Consider the following 25,127-nt stretch of genomic DNA (forward strand, 5'->3'; position numbering starts at 1 on the left):
TCGAAAGGACTGTAGGAGTGTGGAACAAAAGGCTCTGCATTGTTGTTGAAGGCTCTGCAAAGTTCTTCTTTCAAGAAACAGCTGGATGAGATCCTTGAATCGATTACCTACTATTAAACAGACATTCTGCCGAATGGCCTCCTCGCCTTTGTAACTGTTCTTTGAAATCACTAAGGGTCACAGTTAAACCTTTGGTGTGAAACATAAAATGAACTTCTGTAACTTTACTCTCACATTATTTAATGTATTCAACACCAATGACCAACAGAAGCCTGGTGATCAGTAAAGAAAGGGAAAAATAAATGTGCTTACTTTGTTTTCAGTTCAAATGTTGAAAAGAGAAGACGCAGTAAACAAGTTCACATGGACTTGAAGCAGAACTATACAATGGGCTCACGTTAATTTTTCTGGGAGTTTAAGCAAACTCATTGTAACATATTAAAAGCAGGTGTTTGTATTTGCCCCAGATCAATGAACTTTTATCTGTTTTAGGTCAGTACCTTGATTTTAACATTGCACTGACCCAAAAGTACAAGTTGAAAAAACACCTCCCGAAAACTAAAACAGGAGACTAAAGAGTGCAAGTTTCACATTCTGAATTGTAGGTTTGTGAAGCAATTATGGATGACAAAAGAACCATTTTATTTTAAAGAAATGTCAGACTTCAGGAGATCATCCAGGATGCACTGAAGGCTTTGCAAAATGTCAACTGAAGAGTGAAAAATGTCCATACCAGCCCCAAGCATATTCTCCAAACCAAAGCCATATTTTCTAAACAGGAATTAGACAAAGGTACAGTCTGAATTTCAGTTTCACATAGAAATTTCAACCAAATGTATATTTTGTACTTCCACTTCTCCAGTTGCAACCTTGACACAATAAAATCAAAATGCCAAAACAAAAGCAGTAAAAACTCAAAGCATGTGTTCGCTAAACAAGTATTATGTTTATTTAGCTAGTGAATCACCTAAAGGAGAAAATTGTCACTTCCTTGATAGTTTCCTTTGGGCAAACCCCCCAGAGCTAGGAAGTTTACATTTTAAATGCAGTTACAGAGGTCTTAAAAAGATTGATTTAAACTGAGGTACGTTAACTTCGAAGTTCAGGATAGTTTGATTACTGGTAGCATCAAACAAATTTCTCCTTAGACAAATGCACTTTTGTATTACATTATTACAGGAAAACAAATATGTGCATTAACTGGTGATATCCACCAAGCTGCATAATAATATCTTCTTTTAGTACACAAAACAGATGTTGAAACAAGGGAAAGGTCAGTCTATAACAAATCGCATGATTATTCCTGGCTGCATTTTATTTGGCAAAAATATACACAGTTTTGCCATGGAACATAAATTTTACTGAAGTGTTGGGCAGCTTAATACAGATTTAGATAAATGTAATTTGTCATTTTTTATATATTTAATCTCTTCTGAAAGCGCTAAAAATCTTCCAAATTTGAAAAAAAAACCCAACACAAAATAGGAAAGTTGAAGCTTTGTGAAATCTTGTATCATTGGAACCAACTACACTGGTTAATTTGTTAGTAACAAACGAAAGTTCAAAGAAAGTTAAAGTCAGGTCTCTGTATTTACTAGAATACGAAACAGAGGACAGCAGAGATTGGTAGAAGCTTTAGAAGGATTGAAAGTGCTTAACAAAGATACAGTTCAAGTGTGTTTTTTTTTCTTTTCTGTGAGACAGGAATACGAGGGCAGATGCACCAAAAACTGATACAGAGTCCACTGTTGTGTTAGGTGTTCAGAGATATCGTCTTCAGCAGAAAACCCACTCTTCCTCTGAAGTTAGGCAATTATTTAAGGATCTACGTTATTAGTGTTGCAGTTCTGGCAGGGCTATCTCCATAAGGTTACTGTTTGTTTCTATTCCTCTCCTGCAAAGTAAAAAAAAAAAGATTACATATTAATATTTCACATCACCTCAATATTCTTTGTGAAATATCAAAACTGAAAATGATCATCAAGAAAAATGTCTATATTAAGTATACACATATGCAATATAGTCAGACTTATTATATAAAGTATTTTTCTACTGTACACACTGGTTTGTATTTTCCACATAAAAAGCTTGAGAAGTCTCTTTGGGTTTCTGTTAACAGGCCTGATGTTTTTGACATGTTTTTTTTACTCCAGGCTTCCTAGTCTTTAAAAGACAATCTTTTAGATTGTAGTCTGTAGTATTTATTGAGCGTTACCGTTCTCTCAATAAAATTGCCTTTTATGTAGCTTCTTTTCCAAATTTTCGAACTAGTACAATAATATATTCGTCAAAACATTTCAACACCCAGAGGTACTCTCCGGTTCCTAGCAAACACAGAACACAGTCAGTGGGTTTTGGGGTCACCGATAAGACAAACAGCTTCAAAAACACATCCACCTCTGCAGATGCCTGGTTCAAGGAGAAGGTATCATCTACACCAGGGCTCCACCAAACCTAGAAAAGCTGTGAGAAGTTGCTCACATCACATCTGTGGACAACAGTGTGACAGACTAGTCATTGGTCTCTTCTGTCCAAGGGGGCAACAGTACATGCTCTTGTATGTAGTAGTTGTAATGAGGCTGCTGCCCAATACAGGTCTTCCAGCCTACGACATTTTGTCCAGCATGTTGAAATGCTCTGCAGTTCAAGCGAGCATGACAAACCATAACGAAAATAACATGGTACATCCTAGACTATACCGCACGTTTAACTAAAACATGTTGCTAGGGAATATTGAGGTGACATGTTGGATATGTTAGGTAAAACTTTTTTGGTGCCGAAGTTGAATTCAAAATTCAACAACAACATAAGGAGGAATATAGAATGCCTGAGCTGAAAATACAAAGGACTGATACCAAGTAGGAAGTAAAAAAATAAGCCAGATTTGTGCTTCCTGCCTAAAACATAAGCTCTGAAGAAGTAACAAAAAGGTGCTTCCTTTTGTATGAAGAGTGAATTTGTAAAAATGTTTACAATCAAGCAAAACCATGTGGAGCACAGTATAACAAATAATCCCACAAACGTGTTCCTCAGCCTTACATGTTACTCACTAGAAGACAATATCTTCTACTCAGGAGGACACTGGCTCTCTGGGGACTTTTTCACCCCTGCATTTTTAAACACAGGCTCACTGGAGAAGAATCCAGTGGTCCCTGTGAAACCCGAGACACACTCTGAGTCACGGGGCACATGGGAAAACGCAGAACAAAAATAAAGAGATGCAGTTTAAGTGTCTCGTTGAAAAGACTTTGACCCACGTCAACTGTGCAAGACTGGGCCAAATTCAGTGAGACCAGGTATTTCAAGAGATAATATAGGCAGATAAACGCTGCTATTTTACTGCACGATCTAGGCCTAAACGCAAGCATTCTTTAGTGCACAGAGGATGTTATTTGACTCCTGCCAAAATGCCTTTCCCCTTATTAAATCTTTCTTGGTATTTGTAGGAAAAACAAACAATTGTATCAATTCTGCTCAGTGTACATAAGGGTCAGTGTAAAAGAGTATAGAGCAAAACTAGCTAAGCTGACTAACCGACAACCCTACTGGGATTCAGACTGCTTCACTATCCTGCAGGTGCCAGAAAACCCACCAGGCCTTTTCAAATATGTATGTGCTTGCAGCATACCGTATATTAACAAGGCCAGGTCACACCAGCAAGTGGCTTTGTGTGAATTACTGCATGGCTGTTAATATACAGTATAAAACAGATAAATACAGTAAAAACCTGGTGGTCCTATATTCCTCCTCTTTAACAAAAAACAAATCCAATATTTCAGAATCTGATGCAACTAACCCCATACCTGCTGTGCCATAGTCTTGCTGGAGCTGGGACTGTACACCTGTTTAACAAAAGCTTTGGACTCCTTAAAATCATTCAAAGAAATAATCTGTTAGTCAGGACAGTCTCTGACTCCCCCGCGATCCTAACGCTTTCCTAATAAAAACGGATTACATATGAGAAATGTCAAAGTGAAATAGAGCAAGATGGACTTTTATGTAAAGTCTTAAAATTTGAAAAGCAATAAACAGCAAAATTATAGGGCATTTTTAATTTGTTAACCGACTGGAAAGTGATAAAGCACATCCCAACTGAATTATACAAAACCTATTTTTATGGTTATTGCGTAAGCACACAATTTAAAGAACTAAACAAGATAGGCTCCCAGCTTTCAGCATTGCTGAATCCCTAACCAGGATTAAACAGCTTTCTGATGGATGGATAGGTTTGTGACCAATGAAAATGTATTCTATTGAGAAAAAAAATATTCTGAGCTTTACAAGTGCAAGGGAAAACAGTCTCAGCCTTATTGAATGTGTATCTGGAGCAAACATTTAGTTACCTGGACAAACATCACTCCACCTTTTCGATGAATTACACAGGTCATTGAACATCTTTACGGTGTTTAACAGGGTCCAATCCAAAAGAAAAGAGCATTGTTATTTGCTCAGCAATATTTCTGAACCATGATAGAAGACACGGAGCTACTGAAAATGATTTTGAAATAAAAAAAAATGATAATATAAGCTCAAAATATCACGAATGCAACAAAAAGCAAAAGTGATCAGCGAGTAAAACCAGACAGCTCAAAGTGACCTCCAAACTGTAAGTGATTATCCTGGTAACATGAAGCACCACAGTCCAATGAGTGATGGTGGATCTTAAAGCAGAAAAGCTGCGCCTATGCATGTCAATTGGATACCGACCAATAGTACATAGAGCAGAAGAATGGGTTTATAACTACTAAACGATTCTGAGTACAAAAATACAATGCAGCTTGATAAGGAGACGGCTGCCCATCAAATTGTAGCACAACAATTACCAGTACAAGAACGCAAACTGTAACTAAACTGCACAAAGCATAAACACAAATGCCTTTAATCACTCAGACCTTCAAAAATACCATGCAAAAATAAAGACTGGACACATGAACTGTTGTGTCCTGAATACAGAATAAAGCCAAGGTGATAGAGGTGAAAATGACGAACATTAGCAATACCATCAAGAAATACACATAACCTAATGTGCAAATCGAAAAAATCACTGCATCTTTCTTCAGACTATCCATTTTCCTATGCCTTTTGACTATCGAGATCCTATACTTAATGTGTTTCAGACTGGACTAAGGCAGTCTCACCTCCTAAGTGAAAATAACTTGGGGGCAGCACTGTCTCTGTCTGGACAATCTCTACAAAAGCCACAGATGTTTGACAAAGCACCCTACGTATCCCTTACACAGAAGCGAAGGATGTTCAATGAGCAATTTTGAGCAATCATTGCATTTTTGCTTATAGCAAAGTAACTGGAGCTTCGTATCACGATAAAACAAAAACTGAATGCAATGTTTTGCCCTTGAATGCGATTTTAACACTGCTCACATTTTTCTTCACAAACAGTTCACAGAAGCGTAAGAAAACCATTTTCAAAAACAAAAACAAGGCCAGATGGGGCATTTTAAAATTGTTCGTCACACTTCAATTAGATCTATTCATATAGCTCTGGAAAGAATTTTTCAGAAAAACATGAAGGAGATTACTTTTGTTCTTGAATCCAACATGAAATTTAATGGTCAGGTTCAACAGTGGCTGCAGGAGAGAAATGAAAAATGCAGATTGCAAAAGGCTTTGCACCGATAAAATGGTTTTGCTTGCCAGGATGCGTGACGTAGGAGCTGATACTGCAGTTAGAAAGGGCAGAAATAGATGGAAGACATACTATAACACAATCTATCCCCACCCTCCTCTATACTACACATGACTGTTCGTGTGCATGCTGACAGAAGAGCCATCACTGTGAAGCTTAGTAATTGTGTAACATTCTGAAAACGGGAACTCTATAGATGCAGCACTTATACACGTCATTTAATATAACAAATAACATTGTAAAGATGCATTCTGTCATCACTCTGTCCATGAGAGTGGGATTTCTCAGGGAGTGTAATTCGTAACGTGACACAAGGCAGCTATACTGCTGCCAGAGGCAGTCCTGGAGTTCACAAAGAACAATGACTTGACTGCTACTGCAAGCGATTTGGTAGACAGTGTGTCAAAAAATGATTTCAAAATAAATCATTTTGTTGAGTTGCTCATTTGTCATAGTAGTTCGTGGGTTAGGTCAAAATACCAAGGCTGACAATACTAAGTTATTAGGATTGCATCTTATGCAAAAAGGCAGCCACCCTGTGTGTGGGTGCTGTAAAACACCATAACATTATGAAGATAGGGCCTTTAGAATTGACTGACTGACTATGGAGGCGGAAATTCAAACCACAGGTAAAACCTTTGTTTGGGAAACACAAAATATACAACCTAATGCCTCTGACATGGCATTTCTACATGAACAAGACGCTTACATTCACATTCTCACTGTTGAATTACTGATATCATAGACATCATACATTTACAGGTCACTTGAACGAAAAGTAGATATAAGAAATACCAAAAGTTAACGGACTTCTACAGCACTTTTCTATTTCAGTAACTTCAAATGAGCAATTAAAACTGCCTTTTGCATTTCTCAAAGACAGCAGAGGAAATAAGCTCACTGGTTGCTGAACCAGAAGGTTACTTAAAGATGTGACCAACTAGTTTTCTTATTTCTTGACGTTTTTCCACCTTCTCTGAGTAAGCTGTTTTTCCATTTACCCTCTCAGTACTGCCTTGGTATTGTGCACTAAAAAAAAACAGTCATTAAACTTGCATTAAAAAAGTCACCAAAAAAAAGTAGTCATTCTTCAAATGAAATGACCGCAAGTCTCTTGCAGGGAGTCTTTGAGAAGTAAAATGACTTTGAGAAGGGCTACTTGGAGAATTAAGTAGGTGAAATTAAACAGCTGGGGGCTGTAATGAACCACTGTACATTTCATAGAGCTGAATATTGTTATTTGGAGCACAGTTATGAGAATGGGTAAGATCTCAATAAGAAGGTTTTGTGAATATGTGATGGGAGTAAATATCACACTGCAAATATCTAATACCGGGCCGGACATCTACAGCACTCAAAGGTCACAGTCCAGCAAACATTTCAGGTACACCTTAAGAACTGGAAAAGACGTTAAACTAGACTAGATTCCAAATAAATTACGAACAGAGGCAGAACAAAAAAGTCGACCCACTGCTTCTCGCGAAATGAAGATGCGCACTCCTGATCTTGCACTAGATAATCAAGAAGAGGTGTCTTACCAAATTTAGTGGAAAAAACCTGAATTGCGGTTAAATGTTATCTAAAACAACATCTATACAATTCGGCTGCAACAGCGGAGCAGACAAACCCCCTGTTATGCACTGCCAACCTCACAATTCTTTTGAGATTTGTATAAAATTTTCAAGGCTTACCCTACGCATGGCTTCCTCCTCCTCCTGACGCTTTTCATAATGTGCAAAGTCATCAAAGATTGAGGTGGTATGCTTGAAAGTAGCGATAATTTTAAGCACTTGCTTAGCCTTTTCTAGAGGCACTTCCTGCGTGTCCCTGGAGTTGGTGACCGGTTTGTTGTCATTGTTTTCTAAGCGGATGTGTCGCAGCTGGTTGTTGGGAACGTCTTTTACAAAGATCCACTTAACCTCGAACTTGCCCTTCCACTTGTCCTGAGACCAGACGCCGGCGTAGGCGTTGTAGTCCACCACCGACTTCATTTCCGCCACTCCGCAAAAGTGTCCGCTGCCGTTGACGCTGAAGAGCAGGTACAGGGGGCCCTTGGCGTTGAGCGAGCGGTAGGCAGCGTCCAGCCGCTTGTTTCCGTGCTCCGTGCTGCACCATATGGAGTACTTGATGGAGCGGTGGATGTCGTCCTCGGAGTAGCTCTTGATGATGAACACCCGGCCGTTCTTCACATTCCAGTCAAAGTCTTTGGGGTTGTAGTTGTTGAGGGCCTTGAGCTTCTCCAGCACGGGGTGCACCTCCCCGGAGGCGGGGGGGGCGCTGAGGGGGGCCCCGACCCCCATCGCAAAGCTCTCCGCCCCGCTGTTCTGGTTGAAGGCGGCGCCCCGGTTGCGAGGCGCCACCCAGCGGTTCTGGGGCGGCGGGGGCTGCTGTTGGGGAGGCTGCTGCTGGGGTGGCTGGGGAGGCGGCTGCTGCTGCTGCTGCTGCTGCTGCTGCTGCGCCTGCTGGAGAGGGAGCTGCTGCTGCTGATGTGGGTGAGGGGGGCCGGGGGGCAGCTGTTGAGGCGGCTGAGCCGACTGCAAATGCAGCTGCTGGTGCTGGGGCTGAGGAGGCAACTGGCTCTGCATCAAGGGCTGGGGCTGTGCCAAGAGCTGCTGCTGCACCAGCGGCTGGGGGGGGAGAACTTGTTGTGCCAAAGGTGGCTTCCCGATCGACCCTTTGTCATCCCAAGTGCCAATATTCATGTTGTGCTTTATAGGAGGAGGGGGTACAGTAGCCCCAACGCCCATGCCCATGTTGGCTTTGGGCTTGAGCTTGGGCTGGGGTTTCGCAGGTTTCCTGGCAATGGCTGCCCAAGAGGTAGGCTTGGGAGCAGAGGAGCTGACAGGCGGCACGCTGTTGGCTGCCATGCTGCTCATGCCCGCTGCCCCTCCCAGCGCGGAGCCTACTGTTTTGGTCACAGCCGCCATGTCAGCACCAAGCTTGAGCCCAGCCATTCCCTGCTCAATACTACTGAGGCCCGGCACTTTGCTGAGCTGAGTGTCGCTGCCAAAGCCTGCCTGTCCGTCTGCTATGGCCCGACCCAAGGAACTAGGAGGGTAGCCGTAACTGCTGCTGTAGGCTGAGCTCTGTGTTGACTGTCCCTGAGACCCACTCGTCCCCCAGGTGGAAAAGTCCGCATTCCCAGGAAAGAAGTTGAAGCCATGTTGGCTGAGGAAAGGTGGTGTATTTCCTAAGGCCCCTGGCTGGCTGAACACTCCATCGGGGATGAAATGGTGCTCACCATTGCTCATCTGTCCATAAGTTGTCAAATAGGGCATAGGAGGGTCTCCTGCTGTTGACCAGGCTGCTTCACCAAGGGAGTAAGGGAATCCAATGGATGGAGCATAATAACTAGGCATGTAAGGGTCCGACATTGGTGGGTAGCTGTTACTCTGTGCGAAGGAAAAAGAGAAGCACAATTACACGTTTTCACATTTTAGCCAAGAATGAAATCCAGCATCTTCCAATATGGGAACTTCCAGCAGAGAAATAACTGGAAAACCTACAAGACCTACAGTAAAAAAGTCTACCTAAATCTATTGCATCATTTTAATACAAACTCAACATTGAGCATATTCTATTGCTCAGAATAAGCAGGCACTATGTTCCTCACCACAAAGAGAAATGACAGCTATGTCCTCAAGGTTCCTGATTACAGTCAAGACAATGACGTACACGCCACTGAAATAAATCAGCATTCCAAACACACTCTTTAGGTTACTAATTCATGCCTCCTCTTTTCATCGAAGTAACACCAACAGCAATATTTACTAAATTTTACCTGAACATTCAAAAACGTAACTTACTTACACAAAAGGGAACGCGCAGTATGATATTCATGATAATTATAAGGCGCCTTATTACCAACTTTAATAAGTTTTTTTAAACTCGCTAATGACCTTAAAGGCCTTTGACCTTTCTTTGCCAAGTTTTCTCAAGCATCAGGGATAGTGTTCAGAACTTTGGTCAGAATGTGATGCTTTGACAGTCTTCAAATTGCTGTATTTCTTTGACAGAGAGGTGAGAGGACGCTTTGTTGAACACCAACCCAAGGCAGCTTAAAGTCAGCATGTCAGCATGACGGAGTGGTCTGTCACTGTGACTTGTGGACAGAACCCCTACGGGCTCCAAGATGAACTCTTTCAGAGAAACCTGCATAGTTCACTGTTCAGGTGTTCATCCCTCAGAGCGCTTAAGTCACTTTAATTCATCTTCCACTATTAAGATCAACTCGTCTATCGTCAGTCAATCTGGTGAGATATACACCATCCGCTGTTGAGATAAAGCCCAATCCATCATTCAGGATCCCAGCCAGCCCGGCCACAACTTGCTCTCGCCCCGCGCTCTGGCAAGCGGTACCGCACTATTAAAGCACAGACCACTAGACTCAAGAACAGCTTCTACCCTACTGTACTGCCCCACAACATATGCATTATTCCTGTTATCATTTCTTATGTTTGAAAAGTACTGTCTACATTGCGTGGTGTTGTACTGTGTGTATCCCGAGAGATCAGCGCGAATAACAATTCCAATGTACACATACATATGGTACTAAACTCCTTTACTACTCTGGAATGCCAGTATGGGTGAATTCCTCTCATCTACCCTATGTCTCTCAACTACATGAAACACAAACATGTCTCTTTTCTATTTAACTTGGTTTAACCCTTTACACAGTCTTCCAAATTTTCTGTTTTAAAGTACTAATTACTTTACGTAATGGCACACTAGAGCCTTATAAAAAAAACTGAATACGAGGATAGTCTACCCAAGTGAATGAGCTACAGGTCACGCTTTCAGCAACTGCAACAAATCCTTAACCATAATCCTTGCAGGTTTTTCATTCTGACGCATATTATACCCTCTGTGACACAGAGACTGCAAGCCTGTCAGCTGGTGTTAAAGCACTTGAGTCAATAAGAGACTTGGAGGCATCACCAGCAACTTTGAATTGTTCCTGTAACCTTCTCAGTCACGTTAGACTTATTCTGGAATCTTCATTGTTCGTCATACTTCCCTACCAGCTGTGGCGTGAAATCCAACATATACATTTACTATTAAGTCATAACATGGAAACAGAAACCATGACACTAGTTTTGTGAAAAGAGGCTGAGTATTTATACAGGTAAAAAATTTTTCTTGAAACTAACTTTTTTTACTTACTATCAGCATTTTTAGCTTTTAAGCTATTAGCTTGAAGTAAACTGTGTCGATTCTGAATATAAAGCCCTATTGGAAAGGGTCATGATTACAAGCTTAAGCAGCAACAAAATGTGGTAAAATTAATATATTACAAGGCTCCTTAGAATGAAATAACACTGCTTTACACCACCTCTTCTCATCCTCCGTTTTAATTTTAAAAATTCAATATTCAATACAAGAAGAACTTGAACTCACCTGATTTGTCTGGCTGCTTAGATAAGGCTCAAAGTCATCATCATTTACAGCATCTTTCTGATGCATTGAACCGTTCTGCACTATAATAGAAAAAAAGGAAGAAACATTATACATAAGCATGAAAAAGTTCTCTTAAGCTTAAAATATGAATTATGTAATATATATAACTGCTTTGGAAAGGTACATAAGGTGCCCCTTAAAGACTCAGATCACAGGCAAAAATACATTTTATGGAACTATTACTGAACCTGTAGTAGTTCAGGTGGGTAGTTGCGTCAGCAGGTGTGGGCTGCAAAGGAACAAGTAATAGGTTTATTCCATGCTGAAAAGAGAAGAAAGAAAACAACGTTTCGGCCGTGGAGCCTTCTTCCGAAACGTTGTGTTTTCTTTCTTCTCTTTTCAGCATGGAATAAACCTATTACTTCTTCCTATTACTGAACCTGATGAGTTACCTCATAGGTTTGCCAAAGTTATGTTCACATACAAAGCTCAAAAAACGCAAATATCTACAGGATATTCTATTATACACTGCTTAAACTCATGACATTAAAAATAAAAACAGTAAAAACACTGAAGAGCGTAGCGAATTGTCATGTTCTATCCAGCACAAACCCTCCATCATTTAACTGTCAGTTTCAATGCAAATCATAATTGATTAATTATGTTAACAACTTCTGTAATACCTTGATAGGTTTAACTGTGATTGTAATGTTTCAGTCAAAGGATTTATGTTAAGAGGTTGAACTTATTAGGCTTCTGGCTCTGATGCCATTAGACTTTGGATTAATCTTGATGAAAATGAGGACTCTTTCAGGAAATGTTTATAGAATAATCATAAACGGATAAGAGTGAACCAAAGACCTTATACAGCAAACATGCCAGAAAACTGACATTTTATAAACAAGAGAACACACAAACTATTAAAAAAGGTTATTTAAAGCTAAGCATCAAAAAACATTAAGTGCTGCTTAAAATTCTCCAGTTAGCTGTATTACCACCTTTGAACCTGATCTCGTCAGATCTCAGGAGCTATGTAAAGCTTGATCAGTACTGGAATGGTGGTGATAGACCAGTAGGTGGCGCTCTTGTCTTTGGACCAGACTTCTGAAGCCAATACAGTATTATCTCAACTGAAGGCACTTTGCTATATAATAAGACATGAGATGAAACATAAGCCAAGGACTCATGTCCTCATGTCCAGGACTATGGTCCTGACTATTTGGTCATTAAAGATCCAGAAGTACTCTCTGTTAAAGTCAATGACAGCGTCCTGCATAAATACCACCGTGGCAGGGTTACTCTCCGCCGTGCATAAAAGAATTTTGGGATCCTTTGGAATGGAAAACATTATATAAATGCAACAAATCATTATAACTTACTGATAGTGTTGCTGTAGGCCTGTGTAACTTACAGTATCATTTGCTCCCAAAATTAAAATGCAAATCAAAAAAAGAAATAGCCATTTCCGCAAGAGCTTAAAAGATATGCGTCTTCATTGCATCTTTAAATAAATAAGCATTCTTTAGTATTCTTCATGCTTCTTATGTCAACACTGAATTAAAAAAAATGCAAATCAACAATACTAAACAATGAAACTAATATAGACAATACATTTCTGTATTCCAGACAAATACAAGAATGCTGAACTGTAAACTTCAGATACTGTCTATGAAAATTACAAATGAAGGGAAAACAGATTAGAATCATGTAAAAAAGTTTTGTCGGTCATTTTACCAATAAGCTTTTATCATTTTAAAAAATACAATTGTATGCTCAAGTTAACTTGCAATTTTATTAATTTAATCAGTCTTTTTCTAACAAAACCAAGATATACTGTTATGCAGAGATTCCAAACTAGAAAATAACTATTTAAAGTGATTCTGACAGGCCAACACAAAGTTGTGAGCCTAACCCTGCTGTGGCATGGGATTACAGAGAAAAGGAGTAATAAAATATTTTATAAATGTGTTACATTTGTTTTAGACATGTGCTATTAAATTTCTTCAAGAATGCACCAGTCACTGAAGACAATGGAGAGATAAAAAAGTAAAGGGAGGAAATATAAAGTATTAAGCAAAATATTCATGACACCTTCGGAATCTTTTTAGTCATGTGAAAAAGACATTTGCTATAACATTAAGAAAAAAACACTGAATAGAAGAATAGTCCGAATGTAAGGTCAGGTTATATTTCAAATGAAACAAGCCAAACGTCTGGCCAGAACTGTATATTTGCAAGAAACTGAATTTTAAGAGCAGTACAGAAATATTTGCCAAAACAAACCTGCCTCCTGTCTGTTGGATATGAGAAGAGGCATATCTGAAGGAGACATGCAATTCAAGTCTACTTATGTACTTTGTGTTCTTAGGATAGTGATAAATAATTTCAAGTCTGAATAAAATGGTGACTTGGACTCGTGGTGTGGTATTTTGAATGCAACACAAGTCAGCACAGACACATAATAGCAAACATATTATGTATGTTGTGTAGGGAGGGTATGTTCAAGATCTCCTATAATATGAGCCTACAAGTTTCATGTCCATAATCAATTTAAAACGGCCCATAGTGTTGATTTGATCCAAATTAAACACATAAAAGTTATGTTTTGATGCATATACAGTAAATGCTGAACTTTTTTTGTTGTTTTATGGGGGGTGCTGAACTCCTGCAAGAACAAATAAGGTAAAATGCAGTGTAGAGAACGAATCTTGTAAAGTCAAGTTATGCAAAAGTCTTCTTGATTAATACCAAGACATGGCCTATGAAACAGTTTACATGAACTACCATTATTTTTATTTTTCATTGACTTTGGATTTCCCTTTTCTCTTTATTGTGAAATTAATTTGAATAACTATTTATGAGATGAAATAAACTGAAAAATACATCAAGTAGAAATTCTAGAAATTGTCTTCTGAAATTGTACTCTGAACTCTACACATTCTATTAAACGGAATCCTGATAAAACAGACAAATTAAAGAAAACCTGTGTTTATACTGTGATTTCTAGCTAGCATATATAAAGTCTCAGAAATCTAAAAAATGGAATTATATGGTACACAGGATGGCCTTTTCACTGCGCCATATATTTCTATTAAAAATTATATTAATTGACTAACAAAGATTTGTTTTTAAGCTGTAATGGAAAAATAGTTTCTTTGACTGCATTTCATTTACTTTCTTAAATTGATTCTTATTCTACCATAAATCTGTAGCAATTCCAGTCCATGAAGTAAAAAATATGCTGAAGGGTATGATTTCAATGCATAACCAGAAACAGAAATTTAAATAACTAAAGTTTAGAATGAGCTCTTTTGATCAAGCATGAATTGTTACGATCACCTGTTCTACTTGTGACACGACTACATGTTGGCAAGGAGACACAGTGAAGACCTCCCTGCCACACTGCAGATGCTGTACTAACTGCACACCAAATTACATTAAATACTAAATGAACATTGGCATTATCATCCAAGTGTTGTAACATAGCTTTTGCGATGCTTGAAATTTCCTTGAGTTCCCCAAACCACACACAGTTCTGATGTTCAGGACTCTCAGCCATTCTTTTCCTTAGCAGAAGCTTAGTCTACACAGTAAATCTTTGCCCCCCAGGAATCTAAGGATTAGCAAATGCCTAACACTATTGGAAGGAGCACCCAACAGCTACCTCATTTGTAAGAGATGGCCACTGTTTTGTATACACATACTATTGCTATGTGACAGTGACAAATTCAAAACTACTTTAATCAACACACCATATGACCGAAGACTCTTTCAAAGCAGATTTAAAAAATATCAAGCGTTTCACTGTTGTAGACGTTTTTGTAATGTCTAAAAGGAGAGCTAGCGTCATCTTCACACCATGACTGCTTTGCAAGAGATGGCATATAGATATGAAAGGATCCAAGTTTCCTGCCAGAATGGCATTCATGCATAAGGACAGGCAAGGGAAAGGACTTAGAATAATGTTCATGTCATAGCAATCTATTAATAATGCACACGAGGGGGATACCCTGCTCTGTGCAAGTGCAGGTTGAGCTCTGCGATCAGGGCCGTGAGCCCGGGGTGTCACTAGCCGACTGTGACCACGAATCCGCAACCGGCAGCGCACGACTGGACGAGCCCCACTGGGGACAGAGTGGGATTAGTGGGCAAACTCTCCCAGCCCTCAGAGACACGGGATCCCCCGCAGCTTTCTCAGCCCTTGCAGGCACACGGCGCCACTGGTGAGGGGTGTTCCTCTCCTCCGATGACCTGCTCTGCAATGTATTAAAAGATGAAAGACTCAAAGAGGTCTACCTACACTTCTGCAAAAGAGGGTGCGTGTAACAAAAAACAGATATGTTTTACAGTTTATTCTAAGTTACTTGAATAAGACTTTCCTGAATCTTCGCATTTGAATCAATATGTGGTTTGAATGACAGTTCTACACCTATATTCTGAATACTTAGTGTGCAGAAAAACATTTAACATGCACGCAAACTTTATAATATTCACACTCGGCTTGTAACTCTTTTGATTTGCTTAGATTGCAGTTTTCAACACTTCCACTGGAATTTGTCGACCAGATTTCCAACTCTATTTCCCTTTCAACTCCTCCTACTTCATCTTCGGTACGCTACTTTATTGCCTCACATTTCTGCTCTCCCCCTCTACCTACAAAGCCGAAGAAGGCTCCACAGCCGAAAAAGTGCCTTTTCTTACTTTGCGGTGGAGATGGAGCTCCATATTTATTTTTTTGCATCTCCCTTTTCTAACCGAGTGAGCAGCACTTGCCCTAGGAATTAAACCTGGGTGGTATCTACCTGCACTCACCTGTCCCTTTCTTCAGGTGTGCTCTGTTGTGACCCAACAAAAAGGACATCCAAGAAGACACCTCACCTATCACTCACGCACCTATCACTGCAGACACAGTCCTCCTTCAAAGTGGTGATAACACTTAAGTATCAGACATTATATTTCTTTTTAACATGGAGATAAATATCAAGACTGAAGTCAAAGTTCTTCTTCCCTTATAAGTACTTGAGGCAGCTTCACTTAACAGAAACATTTAACATCAATGGAAAAAACACCACATAGGCCACCGCCTTGCATAGCTACTGTCCCATACCACACAAAAAATTAAACATGTTAACAACACTTTGGCCTTTAAATGTGACAAAAAAAATAGAATCCACGTGTTAAAAACTCTTGCGTTATCAAAACGGCATTAGAAAACCTAAATCTTCATACCTTCCTAAAACTGCAGTACAAAACATGCGTCAGTGATATGACGTGTCATAGTGACTGTCAATCTTCACAAACATTTGCTTACACCTTGCTGGTATTTTTAGACCCTTAATGCTCTGTATCAAAAATCTACTTTCTATGCAAACAGTTTCTGCTTCTCTGCTCCAAAATGCATAGCATAAACTGGATAAATAAAACATTGATATACAATTAGATGGAAAAAAATACACTTTAAATAGTACAACAATAATGAGACTATTTTAACATTATAGTAGGTATTATATTGAGCTTCATTATTCAAAAAAGTATGAATAGTAAAGGATCTGCTTTGTATGGACTTTTGGGGTTTGATATGGACAGTACACAACATCCACTGACTAAAAAAGCTCTGATTAGAAACATTTTTTAAAAATCTCTTAGTCTAATCCTGTGTTAAAGAAACAAATAAAAGCACTTTTACTTACATTGTTTTAATGCCTAAACTTGGATCAGAATTTGTAGCTAATATGAGTCAAGAGGGTACCCCCACTTTAATCTGGTAAAAAAAGAAAGTTCAGAATCAAGACAAGAACGTCAGGTACTGGCCGTGCGCCTCTGTGAACGGCTCCTGTCCCACACTGAACCAGTTAGAAAAATGGCTCGGCCCTACGGCCATCACTGACACTGCTAAAAGAAACCCCAGCCTCTGTTAGATATGGACAAGGAGCCCTGCTACTTTAAAACGAAGAGCACGGGATACAGAATCCTGCTACATGAAAAATAAGCACTCACCCCTCTCCCAACACTGCAACACACTAAAGTAAGTCCAACAGTAGTTCTGTGCGCATAAAAACATTAGCCGTCTGCAGGCCCATCTCGTATTCATTCATATTCAGTTGATCCACGAAGTCACACAGTGAGGTGTCACTGTCTTTGTCTTCTCTATGTTGTTGACTTTACTGTATGTTTTTACAGCCTTTATGTGAAGGCTGCTCTTCTTTTTAAATGCCTGGGCTCTGTCAGCATCCAAGGAAAGGCTGCTTGACTCATCCTGCTGTTGTCCTTTTTCATCAGGTTTGCAACGGTTTGGAAGCACCTCACCTAATTTTCAGGGGACGATGGTGGTGTTGGCGGGGGGTTGGGGCAACTCTTCGAAATCCTAATCCTTGTACTGGCAGCATAACTACCAAAGCCATTTATGAGATATTCACCTTATTGAGTGCTATGGCAAACCAAAGTGCTAGACTTTTTCCAATAAGGCTGTACAACTGGAGACCAATGTCTGTATGTTGACAGAACACATTTGAGTACTGTTACTACATTAATGGGACAACATGATAATTTCCCATTTATTAAAACACGGAGAGAGTAATATATTAGGAAACGCAATAACATTTAATGTACCAGCACCATAAATTGACAAATTAGGCAACACACACCCATTCACAGTTGTACAGTGCTTCTAGGGAAAAAGAAAAACACTTTGAACTACCCCTAGCACAAATGAGGCCCCTTCCACATCCATATTTGTATAGGTTTTAATGTGTTTTTATATGTTTGACTGAAGCAGAGGCATTAATAATCCACAGACCACAGTGAAGAATGAAAATATGGTGGACCTTCCCCCAGTTCCACAGTATGTTACTTCAAAACATTTGCAAATTGTTTGTTAAAGTAACAGCAGAATTGATTGTTAGTGGAAGGTTTTAAAAACACATTTATAGAGATAGCCTATAACTCTCATGATATAATTCGATGTTGCCTCCTCAAATATACATTGTCAAGCTGCAATGTCAATGTACACAAAAAAACAGCAGCCTGATCACTTCTTACAACACTATTTGGAGATGAATTTCAAGCTGATACATACAAAGTTACAAAGTGTCCCCCCAAAAAGATGTGGACATTCATTTTCCACCAAACGGTCTGATAAAGCATATATTGAAGTGAATATAAAATGACTGAATTTTGTTTTACTTTTTTACAGATTGTACGGTAATCCGCTGATGTCTTCCAACCTATCTGCCTTTTACACAAACAAAATAGGGACAGAATAAAGACCTTGTATGAAAAATAGAAGCACCTGAATGCTGAAGTTTTAACTAAATTGTTTTCTAAATTAACTTTCCAGTACTTATAACTGTAATAATACCAGATAAATCAACTCACACTGCATAGCAGACTAAATGAGAAACTACATTTCCATATGTAAGAACAAGTATATCTGAGACAGTTATTTGCTAGCTTATTAAATGTTATACTGTTGGCTGAAGTGTACTTACTGGTCAATGATAAGCCTTGTTAGTCTACTAAACAGTAATTATTGAGGAGGCAGTGTGCAAATAATCACATCTGCAACTTAATATGAAATAAACTTGGAAGAAAAACAAACCTGGGAACTACCTAACTCACAATCACAGCTTTTAATTGCATGTATTAAATTTTAGAATTGACCAGACACAGACTGGCCTAATGTGATAAACAATGAAATAGATAATGGAAGACATTAGATGCATTTTACTTACACATCTCAAAGAAATTTTAACCAGCCAGGTTGTTTAACTCTTGAGGATCAGAAATTCTAAAACATTTACAATTCCTATTGTGACATGTGATATACTTGAGGATATTTTTAGCAAATAGAAAAGGTTATCAAATTGTATTAATCTACTTAAGCAAAGCATACTATGAACTAAGAATTTCTGCTTAGTTTCAACTTCCTGTTAATTGTTAAATAAGCAAGCAATAATGTAACTGACAACCAGTTGTCAGCTTTTTTAGAAAACATAAAAGCATGCAGATTTTATCATTTTGAGATAGGGGTAAGTTAAAGGTGTTTTACTTTCAATTCAAAATATCTTATTGTTCTACAAATAAACACAGAAGACTGGGTGGATTTTTTCCCCCAAAACACATCAACCAGTACTGATTTTTGTAGAACATGAAACTTAAAATAGTTTTCCTCTCAAATTAGAAAAGTAAAAACATTCCTACTGAATAAAGAGCGCGTTAAAATCTTGTTAATGGTAGTACACATTAAAATTAAATCTGATGGTGTTGACAGGTCCGAAGCTTTTAATAGACAAGATTTTATCTTCAAAATCTGAACTTTAATAATGTGCTTAATGGCAACGCAGAAAATGTGTTCAGCTGTACTTGAGAGTGTCTGAGAATACAGACTTCACAGGAACACAATGCCTCTCTCATAAAACACCGCCGCTGCTTAAAACATTTTAGATCAAGTCAGACATTATCGGTGATCTGAGCCTATAAAAATGAGATGAACAAAAGAGGGCTAAAATAAAATTAGGCTTCTTTTTTCTTACACAATAATGTCAAACTATTGAAGTGTTTCTTTCCAGCATATTGGTCAAGAACAGATTATTGATAAATCCAAATAGACATTAGCACAACAAAGACTAGAATACGAATTTAGTTTACCACCAAAATACCAAAGAATAAAATACTAGCACATCAGTGGACAGGCTTTTAGTAGTTTAGGGGTCACTCTTCAGGGAGATATATGTAACCTGTTTAATGCTTATTTTGCACTTCTATACTTGCCCTTCACTTTCTTCACTTTGTCTTGTTGTTTTTGGGGGATTTGTATTTCCTGTGCCACATTCCAGGCTTTCTGCACGTTTCTGCTCTAACCCGAGCTCCCGATTCCTTCTCCTGCTGCTTGGCTTAGCGAGCATCAACCTGAATAAGCAGGCTTGCCGCTGGCGGTCATGTCCCAGCTTCCTCCCGATACCTCCTCCAAGCCCTGGTCTACCTTTTCTCTGTTAAAACCTTGTGTGCCATCAGTTTCGTTCATGAGCTAGGGCCAGAGCTTTCATGTCTACATAGGACAGAACTCTCTCCTGCCTGCTCCTCTCCCAGACCATATTCCCCCTCTTCCCTTATAAAAGAAAGCACTTCTCTGCCCATTTAGGCCTGAAACAGACAATCACTTAGGTTAAATAGAGCTTGAATCGGGCTAAAACCTACACTATGCCAGATTAAATTCTCATTTAAAGAGATAATATGGGGTAAGCCACTTTTTCAATGTTACTATATGCATTTAGGGCGGAGCGGTGGCTCTGTGGCTAAGGATCTGCACCTGTGGCTGGAAGGTTGCCGGTTCAAATCCCCCAGCCAGCAGAGAAATCCTACTCTGTTGGGCTCCTGAGCAAGGCCCTTAACCCCAGCTGCTCCAGGGGCGCTGTACAATGGCTGACCCTGCACTCTGACCCCAGGCTCTCTCCCTGTCTGTGTGTCTCATGGAGAGCAAGCTGGGGTATGCGAAAAGACACATTCCTAATGCAAGAAATTGTATAGGGCTAATAAAGTGATGTTATGATGTTATTTGTGAAACACCGAGATTCTTAGGAATGGTTAAAAAATGAGGAGGCCATGTTTGCTGGCTTGGTGGTTGTAAATTGATCCAGGGATCCTATGCAGCCATTCCAGATGATTCCATACAACCTAATGGAACCAGATTCCATACATTCCAAGGCATAGGAGTTGACCTGCAAGTATTTTGGATGTGATGCAAAAATGTATGTTATTTCACTAAAATTATTTATATAGCTGACATCTGCAGTATTCTATTTACTAAGGTAATGCCAGGTATAAACTGTAGGAATCTGTTTTAGTATTAATTGGCTCCATAAGTATACATGTCAGCTACGCCAAGCCTTTTTAAAAGAATTAATTTTGTATGGACATGACAAAATTACTCTTTTAACATCTGTTCAAAGCACCAGGCAGAGCGGCCATTTTGTGTTACTACAGTTTTATTATGACAACAGGTGCAAATAAAAATATAGATTTTAACGTCATATAATCTCTTAATTTCGTTCTAGTTGAAAGTAATTGGTATGAAAGGTTTTTGACAAAATAACAATCCAAGAAAAACTGTTTTGATTAAAATAAGTTAAATACAAGAATGTAATGAAAGAATACAGGAGGCCATCCAGATAGGACCTCTCGAATGTCTCCATTTATGCACAACCTGAAAATTAAAATCAAATCTGATGGAGCTGACATGGCTCTAATAGACAAGATTTTAACTTAAAAATCTTAACTTTAATTGGGTGCTTAATACCAAAACAGAAAATGCATTCAGCTGTACTTGACGGAGTGTCTGAGAGTGCAGACTTCACAGTAACAGTCTGTCTCATAAAGCACAACTAGCAAACAGACATAGTAATGAGTAGGTAAAACATTCTTTAAATAAATCAGTTTTTCGAAACTTTTGAGGTATTCTTTAATTAGATTTGTACATTTTATGCTGCAGACAATGGGGTTTTCAGTAAATGCCGAAATGCCAAAAAATAAAAATCAACAAGTTTAATTTGTCAAATATTGAGTATCTCTTAGATTCGGAACATTTAATTAAATCATCAACAAGTAATTTTCTAGAAAGACTCAAGTTTTATCCAATGCCTGAGAATCGGTGATTAACATGTGTGTAAAAGTCATAACTGCTCAGAGGCAATGTCATAAACAAGAATTAACTTCGCAGGCTTCCTCTACCATACTAAGTAGAGTATACTTGGAAAACAAAACATAGGCTACTAAGCCACTAAGAGACTAAATTTACAAGAAATTAGTGCTGCTGTAATTAGACTCACACAATTCCAACCTGATACCACTAACAGAAACCTAATTTAAAATTAGCCAGGAGTTTGCATGATTTAAAAAAAAACACTTCAAGGCGTAAAATAATAGTAAGACCAAACATAAAAGCCTGCAATAAATGCAGGTAAGAGAAAAGTGAAACGTTTGCTACCTGTTTGTTTCACTACTGTTTTCAAGACTAATGAACCCGAAACCTTTTTGCGAAGTTTCACCTGTCACTGTGACTGGAACGCTTGGTCCTCGTCCTCCTTCAGTTAAAGCGTAGTGCAGCCGAGGCTCAAGTTACAGAAAACGATAAAAAAGCCATTGTGAAAATCTCCATATCGACACGTCATTGTGGCCACATTATCCCACCTTAAATGGGAAACGTGGGAGGCCTGAGATTTTTACTCGCCATCCAATTCTATTTATATTCGGCGTAGGTAACGAAACCTGGATTCTGCACTGAACTGTTTGCTTTATGCGTCTTCGGGAGACGCAGAGCCCGACACACCGTCTTGGGCAAGGCCGATAACACCCCGTCTCGTATTTTTTTTTGTCCCAATACATAAACAGTAATATGTAACTTACCTTTATTTCCTTGTCCTTTAGGTCTCTGATTCCAAATTAAGTGGGCATACAGAGAGGATGGGGGAGAGAAAAAAAAAAGAAAAAGTCAGTGCACGAATTTCACACACTGCATAGTTCATAAAATAAGCACACAAAAACCAGGGTGGCTGATAGGCGTTGGACGCACTGTGCAGTTGTGCTGTACAGTAGCTCAGTTTAATTTTCCCATCAGGGGGCAATGGAAACTCCCGGCCCAGGCTGGTACTGCAGCTCACATTAGCTGGGATACTTACCTCTCCAGAGATACAGCTATGCAAAAGCAATCAAAAAAAAATGTTCACACGGGTCTTGGGTTTGCTCTGTACTCCTCGGGCACCGCTGACCGGATGTCAAGAGTACCCTGCCCCCACACAAAACCCCAAAAAATCCCTGTGCCGCACTGTACAAGGGACTTGTGCCCGAGGTGCACCACCAGAGAGGTTCAGTTCGGCCTACTCAGTGCATCATCTGCAACACGAGAGTCTTCCACCCCAGTCTGCTGCTTGACTTATCTGGCTATAATAAGCAGCCGGCAGCACTGGCGTGGCTCTGATGGCGAAGGTTTTGTTTCACTAGATCAAACTCTACCTGATCGACAGTGGTCGCAGACATCCTCCAAGAACCAGAGCTGGGTACTATTACTGTCCACGGTCTCCCCCTTCTTGTTTCTCTGCTGTTTTCTCTCTCCGGTAATTCAAGCTGTTTTGAAAAGGCGGTGTGTTTGTTTGGTTTTTTTTTCCTCCCTTTCCCAGAGTGTTATGTACTTTTCGGATTTGTAAAGAAATCGTCTTACGTTTTTCCGATTTTTTTTTTGTGGAAATATCAGACAGAGACGGGGGTGTCTTTCCCTCAGACACACGGACGCTGCAACTGTTTCAGATGCCCTGCTAAAACCTCCCGTACTGTCTATCTCCTGCTCCCACAATGGCGGACAGGCTCCCACTCTCACTTCCGCTCTTCGGCTCCGTGACCTTCCGCCTGTGACGTCGACAGTGCTGAGACTTAGGACTAGAAGAAGCTCTGCAGTAGCGTTAGAGGTTGTAGTTAGTGTGGTATGAAAGTGTTCGTGTGGGACTGTGTTCCAATCACAAATACATAGAAAAGGATAATTTACTCTTCTTTTACGTGACAGAAATAGCTTTGACTCACGAAATATTAGGAAACCGCTGGAATAGCAACGTGAACACAGCTACTGCTTCCGTGTCAGTTTTGAAATGAACAGGTGAGAATTAACACCTTCATCATCATCTTATAATGTAGTGGACCACTAAAAGAAATTATTGTTTTTTCAAGGGACAACTCGTTCAGCTACAGCTGCATTGTCAATCCCTATCTTCTGAAAGGCGGAGCTGATAAGTTTACAATAAAACAATTGTGATGAAGTTTTTTTCTTGTGTTTGATACCGTATTTTATTGCGGCATGCATGGAATAAACGTTAAACAGTTTATACAGGTATCATATTTAATGGGTATTTGTATACAATGTTAGATCACTTGAAAGCTTTCTAGTACTGAATGGACATCACGCCTGACTAACGCAAAACATATTGTAACTAGAGACACATTCAAACTCTTAACACATTTTCCATGACGAGAACACTTTAATAGTCAAAGATATTCTAAGCACATTCCGGTTCCTCTAGGTATTGATTCTGTTAGGGGCAAACCGAATTACAGAGGTAAAACGATCAGGAATTCAGGTGTGAAAGTCTCACTATTCCACCATGACGAAGAGATGCCTAGACAAAAATGAAAATTTAGGAGCTACACTGGTATTTTTTATATTAATGTTCAGAAAACAGTAGGAAAATATTCGAAACTTTTAGACACCAGTGTGATCTTGATTTGATAAAGGGGATCACAAGGCTTTGTATTGGAAGAAGCATGATAATCTGATTCTCTCCGTGCTTTACGGTACTTCACTGCAAACAGGTTATGAAAAGCAGCACCAAGGAGGCAAGATTTTACTTTGAATAGCTGGCACAAAAGGAAACTTATATTCATGTGTTTAAAATGTTCTAAAAACTAGTGTTTTAAAACAATTCGTAAATATATTATGGGGACCATGTTATATACAGTATAACTGGCTTTGATTGTGTTTGTGCTGGAATGTCACTATTCCTATAGTCATGTAATTCTCTTCAAGATTTAAAAAAAATAATTTGCATAATTGAAAATTGCTGTTACTCTAATATTACTTTAATAGAAGCAAGCATCACGTCATTGATAACATTTTCTGTCTTTCCTCTGTGAGACATAAACAATCACTCGGGAGTCGACTTTTATTTGATGTGCACGAGCGTTACAGTTTGTTCCAAGAGTACACCCTGCAACTCAACGTTTTTCTCGACCTGGCCTGCTTTTATTCTCTTAAGTCGCTAGATATAGGAGGAGGGGGCTAGAGTCTTACTTTGTCTTCAATTCATCCATTGTACCACTTCAACACCAGTTTAGGTCAGTTTTGCAGTGGTAAATGGCTTCCAAATAAAGAGTTCCATCCAGCTCCTCAGAACTGCTATCTTAAAACTCTCCCTGACCTTCTCTCCTTCTGATACCCTTAGTTTCGTTCTAATTTCTTTTGCATCGCTTGGTTCATTCATCAGACAGTCAAAAAGATCATAACTGTAATCAAATTCTCCATGTACTGTATGCACATACATGTACAGTA

At 39.2% G+C, this 25,127-nt stretch overlaps 1 protein-coding gene across 5 annotated transcripts; it reads right to left on the bottom strand.

Annotated features, from left to right (window-relative positions):
* Window positions 1-929: 929 nt before the first annotated feature.
* ythdf3 (YTH N6-methyladenosine RNA binding protein F3) lies at window positions 930-23,427 on the bottom strand. Of its 5 annotated transcripts, none has more exons than XM_088918397.1 (6): window positions 23,048-23,425; window positions 22,442-22,466; window positions 16,732-16,802; window positions 11,042-11,121; window positions 7,336-9,036; window positions 930-1,894 (listed from the first exon to the last, which is right to left on the bottom strand). In XM_088918397.1, exons 4-6 carry the CDS (start codon window positions 11,105-11,107, stop codon window positions 1,871-1,873), a joined length of 1,791 nt encoding a protein of 596 aa, XP_088774523.1. In that variant the 5' UTR covers window positions 11,108-11,121; window positions 16,732-16,802; window positions 22,442-22,466; window positions 23,048-23,425; the 3' UTR covers window positions 930-1,870. The 5 variants fall into 5 exon arrangements, with proteins under 5 accessions (XP_088774523.1, XP_088774524.1, XP_088774522.1 ...); XM_088918398.1 differs by having other exon boundaries at window positions 22,714-23,425; XM_088918396.1 differs by lacking the exon at window positions 16,732-16,802 and having other exon boundaries at window positions 23,048-23,427.
* Window positions 23,428-25,127: the final 1,700 nt, after the last annotated feature.

Source organism: Atractosteus spatula, chromosome 6 (genome assembly GCF_055471065.1).
Source record: "Atractosteus spatula isolate fAtrSpa1 chromosome 6, fAtrSpa1.hap1, whole genome shotgun sequence".
Lineage (NCBI taxonomy): Eukaryota > Metazoa > Chordata > Actinopteri > Semionotiformes > Lepisosteidae > Atractosteus > Atractosteus spatula.

Bases quoted from the DNA above. Each gene is read 5' to 3' on its own strand.
- ythdf3 (XM_088918396.1), bottom strand. From the start codon at position 23,071: ATGTCTGCGACCACTGTCGATCAG. The intron at 22,467-23,047 runs GTAGAGTTTGAT...ATTTGGAATCAG, and splicing joins CTGCGACCACTGTCGATCAG to AGACCTAAAGGACAAGGAAA. The intron at 9,037-11,041 runs GTGAGTTCAAGT...TCCTTCGCACAG, and splicing joins TAAGCAGCCAGACAAATCAG to AGTAACAGCTACCCACCAAT.